The following is a 14,568-nucleotide window of genomic DNA, read 5'->3' on the forward strand; positions in this document are numbered from 1 at the left end:
ACAAAAATCGGTTGCATTTGTATACACTAATAACAAAGTAGCAGAAAGACAAATTAAGAATACAATCCCATTTAAAATTGCAACAAAAAGAATAAAATACCTAGGAATAAACTTAACCAAGTAGGTGAAAGATCTGTACACTGAAAACTATAAAACATTGTTGGAAGAAAACACAAAGAAATGGAAAGATATTCCGTGCTCTTGGATTGGAAGAATGAATATCGTTAAAATGTTCATACTTTCCAAAGCAATCTATAGATTCAGTGCAATCCCTATCAAAGTTCCAACAACATTTTTCACAAAAATAGAACAAATAATCCTAAAATTTATACAAACAACAAAAGACCCTGAATAGCCAAAGGATACCTGAGAAAAAAAGAACAAAGCTGGAGGGATCACACTCCCTGATTCCAAAATATACTACAAAGCCATAGTAACCAAAACAGGATAGTACTGGCACAAAAACAGACAGACAGGTCAATGGAACAGAATCGAGAGCCCAGAAATAAAACCGCACATCTATGGACAGCTAATATTCGACAAAGGAGCTGAGGGCATACAATGGAGAAAAGAAAGTCTTTTCAACAAATGGTGCTGGGAAAACTGGAAAGCCACATGTAAAAGAATGAAAATTGACCCTTCTTTTTCACCATTCACCAAAATAAACTCAAAATGGATCAAAGACCTAAAGCTGAGACCTGAAACCAGAAGGCTTCTAGAATAAAATGTAGGCAGTACACTCTTTGACATCAGTATTAAAAGGATCTTTTCAGACACCATATCTTCTCAGACAAGGGAAACAACAGAAAGAATAAACAAATGGGACTTCATCAGACTAAAGAGCTTCTTCAAGGCAAGGGAAAACAGGATTGAAACAAAAAAACAGCCCACTAATTGGGAAAAAATATTTACAAGTTACTTATCCGACAAAGGGTTAATCTCCATAATACATAAAGAACTCACACAACTCAACAACAAAAAATCAAACAACCCAATCAAAAAATGGGCAGGACACATGAACAGACATTTCTCCAAAGAAGATTACGGATGGCCAATAGGCACATGAAAAGATGTTCATCATCGCTGTGCATCAGGGAAATGCAAATCAAAACTACACTAAGATATCACCTTACATCCATTAGAATGACAAAAATAACTAAAACAAATAGCAATAAATGTTGGAGAGGTTGTGGAGAAATAGGAACCCTCATACACTGCTGGTGGGAATGCAAACTGGTGCAGTCACTATGGAAAACAATATGGAGATTCCTCAAAAAGTCAAAAATAGAACTACCATACGATCCAGCTACCCCACTACTGGGTATCTATCCAAAGAACTTGAAGTCAGCAATTCCAAAAGTCCCATGCGCCCCAATGTTCATTGCAGCATTATTTACAACAGCCAAGACATGGACGCAACCTAAGTGCCCATCAACAGATGATTGGATAAAGAAGATATGGTATATATATACAAAGGAATACTACTCAGCCATAAAAAAGAACAAAATCGTCCCATTTGCAACAACATGGATAGACCTTGAGGGAATTATGTTAAGTGAAATAAGCCAGATAGAGAAGGACAATCTCTGTATGACTCCACTCATATGAGGAATTTAAACATGTGGACAAAGAGAACAGATTAGTGGCTACCAGGGGAAAGGTGGGGTGGGGACTGGGCACAAAGGGTGAAGTGGTGCACCTACAACACGACTGACAGACAATAATGTACAACTGAAATTTCACAAGATTGTAACCTATCATTAACTCACTAAAAAATAATAAAAATAAAAAATAACCTATTATCAATAATGTATAAAACCACCAGACAGAAGATCAATAAAGAATTGGAGGACTTGAACAACACTATACACCAAATAGACCTAATAGACACATACAGAACACTCCACCCAACAATAGCAGAATATTCTTCTGCTATTCTTCTCAAGTACATATGGAACAATCTCCAGGACAGACCATAAGTTAGGTCAAAAAATACGTCTTAATAAATTTTAAAAGACTGAAAATTATACAAAGTATCTTTTCCAACCACAATAGAATGAACTAGAAATCAATAACAGATGGAAAATTCACAAATATGTGGAAATTAAACAACACACTCTTAAACAACCAAGGGTCAAAGAAGAAATCACAAGGAAAATTAGAAAATACTTTGGGACAAATGAAAATAAAACCAACATACCAAAATTTATGAGAATCAGCTAAAGCAGTACTCAGAGAGGAATTCATAGCTGTAAATGCCTACATTAAAAAAAAAAAAGGTCTCAAATCAGTAACTTAACTGCACATCTTAAGAAAATAGGAAAAGAAGAGCAAACCAAACCCAAAGCCAGGAGAAGGAAGTAAATATAAAGATTAGAGAGGAGATAAATGAAATAAAAAATAGAAGGAAAAAATTAACAAAACCAAAAGTTGGTTCTTTGAAAAGACCAACAAATTGACAAACTGTAGCTAGGATAACTAAAAAAGAAAGAGACAAGGCTCAAATTACTAAAATCAGAAATTAAAAAGGAGACATTACTATCAACTTTATAGAAGTAAAAAGGATTATAAGAGAATACTATGAACAACTGTACACCAACCAATTAGGTAACCTAGATGAAATGGACACAATCCTAAAAACACACAAACTATCAAAACTGACTCAAGAAGAAACAGAAAATCTGAATAGATCTATAAGAAGTAAGGAGATTGAATCAGTAATCAAAAATCTCCCAACAAAGAAAAGCCCAGGATCACATGGCTTCACTAGTAGATTCTACTAAACATTTAAAGAATAATTAACACATCTATGGTCTACTGATTTGTGACAAGGGTGCCAAGACCATTCAATGAGGAAAAGAGTTTCTTCTGTAAATGGTGCTGGAATAAGTGGATATCGACATACAAAAGAATGAATTTGGACCCTTACCTTACACCATATACAAAAGTTAACTCAAAACAGATCAAAGATCTAAATTTAAGAGCTAAAACTATAAAACTCTTCAAAGAAAACATAGGGGGAAAGCTTCACGGCACTGGATTTGGCAATGACTTTTTGGATATGATACCAAAAGCACAGGCAACAAAAGAAAAAATAAGTAAATTGAACTTCATCAAAATCAAAAGCTTTTGTGCATAAAAGGACACTATCATAGAGTGAAAAGGAAACCCATGGAATAGGAGAAAATATTTGCAAGTCATATATCTGATAAGAGATTAATATCCAAAGTATATAAAGAACTCCTACAACAACGACAAAAAAAATAAACAACCCAATTTAAAAATGAGTAGAGGACTCGAATGAACATTTCTCCAAAGAAGATGTACAAATGGCCAATAAGCACATGAAAAGATGATCAACATCATTAGTCATTAGGGAAATGCAAATCAAAACCATAATGAGCTACCACTTCACAATGACTAGGGTGGCTATTAAAAGAAAACAGAAAATAACAAGTATTGGAGAGGATGTGGAGAAACTGGAACCCTTGTGCATTGTGGTGGGAATGTAAAATGCTGCAGCTGCTGTGGAAAACAGGATGGCAGCTCCTCAAACAGCTAAACACGGAATTACCACATGACTCAGCAATTCCATTTCTAGGTATATACTCAAAAGAATTGAAAACAGGGACGCAAACAGATACTTGTATGTGAATGTTCACAGCAACATTATTCACAATAGACAAAAGGTGGAAACAACCCAAATGTCCGTGAAGCGATGAAAGGATAGTGTATATACACAAGAGAGTCCTATCCAGCCACAGAAAGGAGTGAAGTTCATATACATGCTACAACATGGATGAACCCTGAACCTTATGCTAAGTGAAATAAGTCAGATACACGTAAGCCAGGGCAAATATTGTATGAATACATATATATGAAATACCTAGAATAGGCAAATTCATAGAGACAGAAAGTAGATTAGAGGTTATCAGGGGCTGAGGGGAGGGAGGAACAGGGCATTATTGCTTAATGAGTACAGAGTTCTTGTTTGGGGTGATGAAAAAATTTTGGAAATAGTGGTGCTGGTCACACAAGTTTATGAATGTTATTAATGCTAGTGAATTGTAAAGTTAAAAAATGATTAAAATAGCAAATTTTACGTTATATATATTTTAACAATAAAAAAAAGAAAAAACCCCACCATGTGGCTTATCAGCCAAATACACAATTTTCTGCAAACACATACTCACCTATCCCTTCCTTCTTCCTTAAGCAGTTTGCTGCGATTCAGACAGATGTTTTCACACACAAAGGCTTCCTTCTCAGAACCTTCACCGTCAGTGTGAATCTGAGGCACGAGAACCTGAAGGAAGGACCTTTAATGCTAAGCAGTGTTACAGCATCTTATTTTTTGTTAGACAAAACAGAATGCACTAAAAAAGTATCTCCACTGGGGCTGGCCCCGTGGCCGAGTGGTTAAGTTTGCGCGCTCCGCTGCAGGCGGCCCAGTGTTTCGTTGGCTCGAATCCTGGGCGCGGACATGGCACTGCTCATCAAACCACGCTGAGGCGGCATCCCACATGCCACAACTAGAAGGACCCACAACGAAGAATATACAACTATGTACTGGGGGGCTTTGGGGAGAAAAAGGAAAAATAAAATCTTTAAAAAAAAAAAAAGTATCTCCATAGCACCTACTCTCTGTCAGGCACTGTTCCAGGCGCAGAGGAGACAGCAGCAAACAAAAGACTGACATTCCTGCCTACACAGGGCTTACATTCTAAAGTATTCTGGAAAAGCTCTCCAGGAGACTATGATGTGCCGGTGACAGCTAGAACATAAGAGTGGAGAGACCCGACAGCCCAACAGACCCAGCTCTATCCGCTTCCCAACCTCAGTGATAGTGATGTCTAGAGATGAGAAAGCTTTTAAGCAACTGCTCCCACCTGAGAAGGCCTGGGGCGGCCACTCTGAGCATCCCTGACAGCTTTTCCTCTACAACAACTGGTAGCCTTCTGTCATGCTGTCTCAGTCAGCTCAGGCTGCTATAACAAAGTACCACAGACTGGGGGGCTTATAAACCACACACATTTTATTTTTCTCACAGTTCTGGAGACTGGAAGTCCAGGATCAGGGTACTAGCATGGTCAGGTTCTGGTGAGAGTCCTTTTCTGGGTTGCAGACTGCCAACTGCTTGCTGTATCCTCAAGGTGGTGGAGAGAGTTCTCTGGGGTCTCTTATAAGGGCACGAATCCCATTCATGAGGGCTCCACCTTCATGACTTAACTACCTCCCAAAGGCCATACCTCCCAATATCATCACATTGGGGATTATTAGGATTTCAACACGTGAATTTTCAGGGGACACAAATATTTAGTCCTTAATGCATATCTATGAAGTAACACCTGGAGTGTGGCCTTTGGGGTGGAAATGAGCAGGCATTTTTGGCTCCACTTAGATTCAAGGGCCTCAGGCCCATCTAGCATAGGAAAATCGAGTCTTCCAAATTGGCCAGCCTCACCCCTTGCAGTGGTACGCAGGAGTTCGGGGCCAAAGCCCCAGCTAATAATAAAGGGTCACTTTCCTTTGCTTTATCCTCCGGGCATACATGTCCCTCGGAGACGCCCTGGAACCAGGTAATCAGGGCAGGATTCAGGTTCTGCTCTATCCTGGCCAAACACATCCTCAACCATATTGATCTCATCCTTTAATAGAGCCCCACGTACCAATCTCAAACATGTGACCCCTAAACAAATGAGGTACTGGGCCTAACTTTCAATTTCTTCAACTGGCAAAATGGGACCAATAATACAGTTGTCATACATTTGATGTGAAGGGTAAATGGCTTAAAGTATGCAAAATACTTAACAGGGGCCTAGCCACTATAGCAGGTGCTCAATAAACGGTTCCTATTTTTCTACAATTACTTAATTACAAGCAACATAGTGAATGTATTTAAAGGGTGAAAACATTCTCTAGCAGTGTGTTTCAACTTACAAACAAACCCCTAATAATGTATTGAAACACAGATTTCTGGGCCCCACTCTGAGACCCTCTGAGTCAGTCTGGGGCCAAACCTGCTAGCTCTAACAGGCTCCCAGGTGATGCTGATAGGTCTACTGAAACAACTTCATAAACTCAAGATGAATGGCCTCTTCAAACTAGATTACTTACAATAAAAAATGTAGTTTGTCAACAACAACAACAACAACAAAAGCCCACACGCAAATCCTACCGCTTCTCTTTTCTGGATTATGTAAGACGAAGTACTCATCAAATACTGCATCAGAGAATGGCTAGCTGCTTTCCAGACTTGTCCCTCTTCCTCCATCTAGACTACATTCCTGCCTCCCTTCCAGTCAGATGTGGCCTCGTGACCAAGTTCTGCCCAAGAGAAGTGGGCAAAGCGACGTGCAACACTTTGGGGCTTAGCACGTATGTCTTCCCAACATGATCCTCTTTTCTCTCTTCCTTCATTGGCTGAAGGGGGAGGATTCCAAGGCCCCCTTGGGATGGGGTAGCCACAAGATGGAAGGCACCTGGTCCCTGTATCGCCACATGGAGAGCCACCTGCCAGATCCTTGCACTGGCCCAACATAAGTAAAAACTGAACTTTTCTTACTTTAGGCCACTGAAATTTGGGGTTGGCCTGTTGTAACAGCTCTTATTACCCTAATACAAACATCGCACATTAACTCAAAGCCAGATAGCACTCTCTAACCAAAAGAGAAAAGCCTCCTAACATACATTGTCTTGTAAGTGGAACACTGGCAATTTTTCAAAAGATGTGTGAACTTAAAAATCAAACAATGAAATGAAATTAGAAGTTATTGATTCTCATATAAGCCTAACATCACCTCATGTACACTAATATCAAACAGCATTAGTCAGTGTCAGAAAGAGTTCAATGAGAGTAACAGATGGGTTGTATACAGCCTCACCTGTGTAACCTTTCAGACAGGAAGGTTAACAGGTTACCAGCTAATAGGTTAACGAGGAAGTTAACATCTTCCCCAATCTTCTATTTTAATAAAAATTTCAAAACATACAAAAAAGTTGAAAGAAGAGTAGAAAGCACACCATTTTACCCACCACCCAGATTTAACAATTGCTAGTATTTTGCCATAGTTGTTGTCTCTATATATGTGGTGCATGTATTTCTTAATGAACTTTTGAAAGTAAGTTGCAAACATCAGGGCTCATACGCTTCACTTCCAAATACTTCATCCTCCACCTCCAAAGAATAAGTACATTCTCCTATATAACCTCAATTATCACACCTGAGAAAAATAACAGGAGTTCTCTAATATCTTCTAATATCAAGTCTACACTCAAATATCCCTAATTGTCCCCAAAACATTTTTACAGCTCATTTTCATGAACCAGGAGTCAATCAAGTTTCCTGGGGAGCATTTAGTTATGTCTCATTGGTCTCCATTAACTTAGAACACTGTCTGTGTCAGCTCAGGCTTCTAGAACAAAAGACCACAGACTGGGCAGCTTAAACAACAAACATTTACTTCTCACAGTTCTGGAGGCTGGGATGTCCAAGATCAAGGTGCCGGCAGATTCGGTGTCTGGTGAGGGCCCTCTTCCTGGCTTGGAGACAGCGGCCTTCTTTCTGTATCCTCACACGGCAGAGAGAGGGAGCTCTGGTCTCTTCCTCTTCTTATAAGGGCACTAATCTCATCATGGAGGTGCCACCCTCACGCCCTCATCCAACCCTAATTACCTCCCAAAGGCCCCACCTCCAAACACCGTCACACTGAGGGTCAGCCTTCAATGTATAAATTGGAGGGGACACAATTCAGTCCATAACAAATACTTATCCTGCCTTCTTGTTTCCCTTGAAGGACTTTCTGAAGAAACCAGGACAATTGTCTTGTAGACTGTCCCATATTTTGGCTATGTCTAATTGTTTTCACAAGGCATTTTCTATCTTGTTTCTCTAACCCGTATGTTTCCTGTAAACTGGAAGACGTGCCTAAAACCTTGCATTAGATTCAGATGAAACATCTGGAATACTACACAGGTAAAGCTGTACACTTCCTATTGCATCATATCAGGAGGCACACAATACCACATAGTGCCACAGGGAGCAAGGATAAATTTGATGACTTGGTTATAAGACGGTGACGGCCAGAACTCCCCACTGTCAAGGTACGTTCTTTCCTTTGCAATAAGTAAGCAATCTGTGGGGTAATACTCAGCACGAAGCAAGGACCATGTTCCCCAACCACCTCTCAACTATGGCTCTGGAATCCATTGAAAATCCTTGTCCAAATCAATTATCACTGGAGGTTGTGAAACGGTGATTTTCTAATTACATCATTCCAAAAAAGTTAACTTCCAAAACTTCTAAGAAACGTTTTCAGGAAAAGTCATTTTTCTAATTTTATGACACATTTTACTTCCATTTATAACTTTTAAATAACTGATGCCACCTAACCACATAATTATAATCTCCTATTTCTAAAGCATTTTTTGCTACCTAAAAGTCGCTTGCTTTATTTTTAAACAATGTTTCAACTGCAAAAGTAATGTGTCACTGTCACAGAAATGTCAGGCCATTCAGAAGAGTACGTCTCTCCTCTCTCTCCCCCAACAACTGGTCCCACTCCCAAAGGATAACCACTGCTAAGTTTCTATATCCTTCCAGAAAGCACACACGTCATACATAAATGTATATACATCATGTTTATATACATACAGTATATAATTTTTTAAAGAATAAATGAGATAATACTATACATACTTCCCTGTGCCTTGTTTTTTCCCATAACACTGAGTGGATAGCTGCCTTAAAGGACAACTCAAAACTTCTCTTTTTACCAGCTGCATAGTACTCCTTAGCGGGAATGTGCTGTAATTTAACCAGTCCCTTTTTGATGAGTATTGCAACTTGTTTCTGCTGCAAGAAATATTGCTATCTATATAATGTAGCATGCTAGTGCAAGTACTTCTGAAGGAGAAAGTCCAAGAATTGAGACTGCTGGATAAAAGAGTAGGATAGATACATTGTATGTTTTTCTAGGTATTAACAAATGGCCCACCAAAAAAATTACAATTCTCCTCATCCCCACTAACTGTATCCTAATGCATCTTAAAGTTACAGACGCCTCTACTGAACGAGCCGCAAGCAGCAAAGCTGGCCAAAGAACCACAAAGTCTAAAGTGAGAATGAGAACCAATATTTACCAAGTGTTGAAGTACCAGACACTGCACTTGACCTTTATAACACCTCAGTAATACAGTAAGCCTGTGAGGTGAGTGACATTGCCTCCATTTTTGAAAAGAGGAAACTAAGGCTCAGAGAGCTTACCCAACCTTATACAGCTATAGAAGCAACAAAGGCCAGCATTTGAACCCAGGGGCTCTGATACCAAAATGAGACCATATGGGGCTGCCCCAAACTGGAGCCAAAGTGAAGGGCTCTTAAAAAAATGAGGGCTCGTGATTAATCAGGAAGAGGGTAGTTCTGAAATGTTTGCAAACAGGCTCAAATGTTAATTTCATGCTACTACAAAAAGTCATCTTTTCCCCTTACAGACTCGGCCGATGAACCCACTCTCAGGCTGTGCTTAGCAATCCAGCTCCAAGCAACACTGCGCTCCCAGTGCACAGAACCTGGAGGGGCTGACCAACACGCACTTGGAAAGTTGATAGGCTGGGAGGAGGGTGGAGCAAGAAGCAGGTGGTAGGCTAGCCTGGCCAAGTTAGATATTTTGGACTCATATCAGTTGTCACAAAAATATTATGGGGGAAGCGGAACTACTGTACACATGAGAGAACCACAACTAACTGACACAGTCTGTTTATACCACCTTTCCCTGCCTCAAATGCTTGCTATTTCTGCTGCACAGACATGCTAGGTCCAGTAACTTCAGGACAGCACTTAATCACGTACAGAGGCAGACAGCAGGGAGCTCCCTGCCCTGACAAAACAGGTTAGGCTGGTGCCAGACAAGCGCCTTGCCTGCTGTGGTGCAGCTCCCATCGCAGGGTCTAGGGGCTGCTTTCAACTGCCCTGGACACTCAGGTCTGTGGTCACCTTCCCTTGTAGCTGCCTGGGCTTGCTGGCAGGGAGGAATGCTTATAAGTGTCCTTTAGTGGGAGGGGAAGTTCCTTCCAACTTAAATGTTAAGCATTCACAGTGTCTTATTGTCGCTAGGTCCTTTGCACCCAAGCAAGTGCTTATTATGGGATCTATTTGTGCACATTACTCCTGATGTAACATCAACCTTTCTTTGGGGATAACAGAATAAAAAGGAGGAGAGAGGGAGAGGAAGGAAAATCTCTTCCCCTTTGCCCATTTTCTCTCCATTCCAGGCACAGGGCTCCAGAAGTTCCATGGGTATAGTCAACAACTGAAAGGTCACAGAAAATTGATAACACTATGCGATTTAAATAGGGAGAAGTGGGCGTCGAACTGGATGATTTGAGGAGCATCTTAAAATGCCATCACCAATACCAGAGAATGGAGGCACGGACACACTATTGGGTGATTCCACCTCTGTAGTTCAAAAATTGAAACGCACAAGAGGGTAGACAGTGATGTCTCCCTCCCACTCCCATGTCACAGCCACCTAGCTCTCCTCCCTCAAGGAAAGCAAGGTTACCAGTCTATTGCATGTCCTTCCAGAGATATTTTATGACTATACCAGCAAATATATACAATAACATTTTAATATATTACTATTTACATTAATATATACATCACAACTTATTTTAAATATTAAAGACTTCCCTCTCAGATTAAAGTGCCACTTACATTTCTAAAAAGTGGCAGAAGTTACATCTTTTTTAATTTTAAAGAGTTCTGAAATTCACAGTTGAACTCTTTCACTCATAAAAATTTGCCAACATTTGAAAAGTTCAATTGTTTACCTCCAGAAATTAAGCTGGGCACCCAGAACACAGCAGATACTTAACAAATGTTTCCCTGGGTCTTTTTGTCCTTCATTACTCAGAGGCAACAGGGCAATTACTCACTTCCTCTATTTGATATCGAGAAATGAAATCTCGTTTCTTACCATGAAAAAAGAGAAGTCTTGAAAATCTGTACTTCACCCACTAAGTGTTCAAAGATTTTCACACTGAATTTATCAGAATCCCTATCCCGATAGTCTTCAGAAAACAATGAATGATTACCTAATCGAGTGACATTAGAATTCAGATTTGGGGGGGATTGAAACAGAAGAGAAATATCCCTCAGAGAAAGAAAGGTTTTCTCACAATTACAGGCAATCAACATTAAAATATTAATATTTGGCATAACCTAGGACATCACATATTGACGAACTAAATTTCTTAATACATTTCAAAGTAACACTAAAACCCAAAGACATAGAACGAAATTACATGGAAAGCTACGAGATGATGTTGCCTTTTTGAACAACCATCAATTAAAGCAGATTTCAGTAACAGTACACTGTATCATGGCCCCATGACTAAAAGATTGAGATGAGTTTTAAAAGTATATATCAGCGTAGGAAAATTCCACTGTTGTTTTTAAACCTTAAGATAAAGGTGACTAAGCTCCTAAGAACATGGAGTACCCCCAGAAAATATATTTTTAAATCCCCATTTATTTTCCATGCACTAGAGCATGTATTTATGAGCCTGTCAAATTTACCTTCTAAAAGTATTTTACATTGTAAGGGGCTATAAAATAAAAATATTTTCACGGCCATCTATATACACATAAAGGCAATCTTCATTTACGTTACGGCTCAGAGTCAAATGTCTGAAATGACCACGTACTTCAACTCCCCACTCTGCTATCTGCTTAGGAAATCTCCTAGCTTACCTGCAGCCCTGGTATCAGTCATTTGTCACGGACTGACACATGCCACAGAGCTCAAGAATGACTGGGTATTGAGGCCAAAGTCTGTGTTCACACCTGTAATTTGCAACAACCAAACTCAGTTTCAGACCTGGTCCTGTTTCAATTCAAGATCTGTTTAGGTCACTACATCTTTAAAACTAGAAGGCTCTTGAGCATTTCCTAACCTTGGTGGCCATGAGCCCAGGCTGTCAACAATCCATCAAGAGCCATGAGAAGTAAGGCCCAGAGCCAAAGGTAATTTTCACATTAAAGATTAAGGTATCTGCTTTCCATTCTCTATCAGGGAACCCTGAACGGAAACTGAGTGGAGAGATCTCTCCAGCATCAGTGATGAGGTAAAATGTTCCCTTTTGGGAACAGTCATGAAGTGGGCTCACTTATTTCACATTTGGATGTCAACCTGGGCCCTAACTCCACTGAATTAAATTCAGAAACAAAGTACTCGGCTCCAGTTTGGAGTCATGGTGGGAAGCAGGGGTCAAAGAGCCTTGGTGGGGGAGGGGAGAGTGTTGATTCAGATTATGGCTAACTGACATCCATGTAATCACAAGATTTGTGCTGACCACGGTGCATGTAACACATGTGTATCATTAAATCCAGAAAAGGATGGTGGCATCAGCCCATCCTTCACAACGAAAGAAGGCTGACTCTAGAATTAAAACCACTACGTTTCCTCTTCATGCACTCATAAATCTATCTCCAAAGTCGCGTCCATGTTATGATCTGAGGAATACAAAAGCTCCTCTTCGCTCAGAGATGGAAGTAACTGGGTGAACCTTCCCACCTGGACCCAAGGGTGGGAGGCGTGCCCTTCTCCACGACTAGGCCCGACTCGGCAGCGCTCCACTACGGGCCCTGGACCATGCTCACCTTTCACAGCGCTTCAGGCTCCGACTTTATTAACAAAGAGACCTGAGAACACAGATCTCAGAAGTGGGTACCCACGGAGGTTGACCATGGATGTGACATCCACCAGGCCCCGCCAGCCCATCCCCAAGCGAAGAAACCCTCAGCCCTCGCCCCCAACCTCGCTGTGGCCTGCCTTCTGGGGTGGCGCAGTCCCCTAGGAAGTCACCCACCTCCCGCCACGGTGCACACACTCTGTTGAGCTGAACAGGGGCGGGGAAGCCGGGGGCGCGATGGGGGGCGAAACGGAGACAGAAGCGGGCCACCTCCGTGCCTTTCATTTTCCCGGTTCCCCAATAAAGAAACATCGAAATGGGGTGGAATTCTTTTTAACGGTAATAGAAAGGCAGAAAATGCAGACAGTTGACCTTGGGAACCAACAGCGTCGCAGCGGGAAACGGAAAAGAAACACGTTGGCAATCGAAGGAGGAGCAGGGCGCAGCGCAGGGGCAGCGCAGCGGCCGGGCCGCCCGAGGGGAGCGGGGCGGGGCGGGGGCGCGGGCGGGAGGCGCTCACCGTAGATCATGGCCAGCCCGGTCTCGTGCAGGAAGCGCACCCGGCGGTGCTTGAAGAGCCAGATGGTGAGGATGGTGAGCGTGAGCAGCAGGATGAAGGTGAGCAGGCTCACGCTGTCTTGCCGATGGCTCTCCTCCGCCTCCTTCTCGGTGGCGAGCTCCTCCATGGCGCTGCTGTCCTCGGCCGCCGCCCCAGAGGAGGAGGCCGCGGCCGCCGTTCGCAGCCCCCGACCCAGCAGCAGCGGCAGCAGCGGCAGCAGCAGCAGCCGCGGTGGCAGCGCGCGGGCCGCGCGCCCCGGGCCGAGGCGCGCCGCGTCACCAGGCTCCATGGCCCCAGGGCCGCCCGCGCCTCCGCAGCGCGGGGACCAGTCGCCCGCGCCGTCGGCGGGTTCCCGCGGCGCCGCCAACCTGCCCAAGTGGCCGCGGCCGCCGCAGCTCCTCCCCCGCTCGCGCCGGGGCGGGGGCTGCGCGGGCCTCGGGGGCGGGGCGCGTGCCGTGCGCAGGATCCCCAAGCACCGCCCCCCGCCCGCGCACCTGTTCGCCCCGGCGCCCGAGCGTGCGCCGCAGCCGCCCGCGACTCGCCCGCTCCTGGCCTACCTGGCCAGGCCGTCTGGGGTCCCGGGGCCGGTTGCTGGGCAGCCGCCGCCTGGCTTGCTGAACGGGACGCCAGAGGTCGCCCGCGCCTGGCAGGAGCATCAGCTTGGATTGGCGCGCGGTGCCGTCTGAAGTCCTGTCTCTGGGGCCACCGGGAAGTGTTTGATCTCAGACCAGTGTGTAGCGGCCCTAGGCCCAGGGAAATGGGGGCTCTGGGGGAAGCGAGGAGCCGCGAAGCCACCTTACTCCCTACACCTCTCTTTCCACATCCCTCACAGCATCTTCCAGCTCTCAGGGCTTCCCAGAATCTGCCAGGCTTCATTCAAACCTCTGCTCTAGTCTGACCCAAAAAGAGGACCGATAAGGGGTTGGAATGAGGGGAGAAGGTTAAAATAGCTCCTTTACCGCTTGGAGAATGGACTGACTTCTTATTCTGGGCTGTGTGACTAACCTTGGGGAAGAACCAGAAGGAACTGAAGACTTGCCATTCCAGGTAGATGAGCACCAGGTGGTCCTGGGGATGGGTAACCCTGGTGGCCCTTTTATGTTGACCTTCTGGTAGCCCAGGGAATCAAGAATCTTTGAAGGATTCTTAGGACCAGGCCCAGCTCTGGAAAAAAAAATTATAAAGTGGACTCTGGAGGATAAAGCCCCTTGAAACAAATCCTCAGGGACTAGAATTTTCAACTAACCTTGTTCTTCTGGTCAAGGAAGAAAAGAGAGATCAAATTATTAATCGCTGACTTCCCAGTGCCTAGCATT

The 14,568-nt window shown here is 43.2% G+C and overlaps 1 protein-coding gene across 2 annotated transcripts in view; it reads right to left on the reverse strand.

Moving 5' to 3' along the window:
- Window positions 1–13,684, reverse strand: part of SLC9A7 (solute carrier family 9 member A7) — a 156,138-nt gene extending 142,454 nt beyond the window's left edge. The window contains exon 1 of one of the 2 annotated variants that reach the window (XM_070606461.1): window positions 13,214–13,684. In XM_070606461.1, the coding sequence (XP_070462562.1) occupies window positions 13,214–13,541 (328 nt within the window). In that variant the 5' untranslated portion in view covers window positions 13,542–13,684. The remainder of the gene's footprint in view (window positions 1–13,213) is intronic. The other variant, XM_070606460.1, reaches the window with a different exon arrangement.
- Window positions 13,685–14,568: the final 884 nt, after the last annotated feature.

Source organism: Equus przewalskii, chromosome X (genome assembly GCF_037783145.1).
Source record: "Equus przewalskii isolate Varuska chromosome X, EquPr2, whole genome shotgun sequence".
Taxonomy (NCBI): Eukaryota; Metazoa; Chordata; class Mammalia; order Perissodactyla; family Equidae; genus Equus; species Equus przewalskii.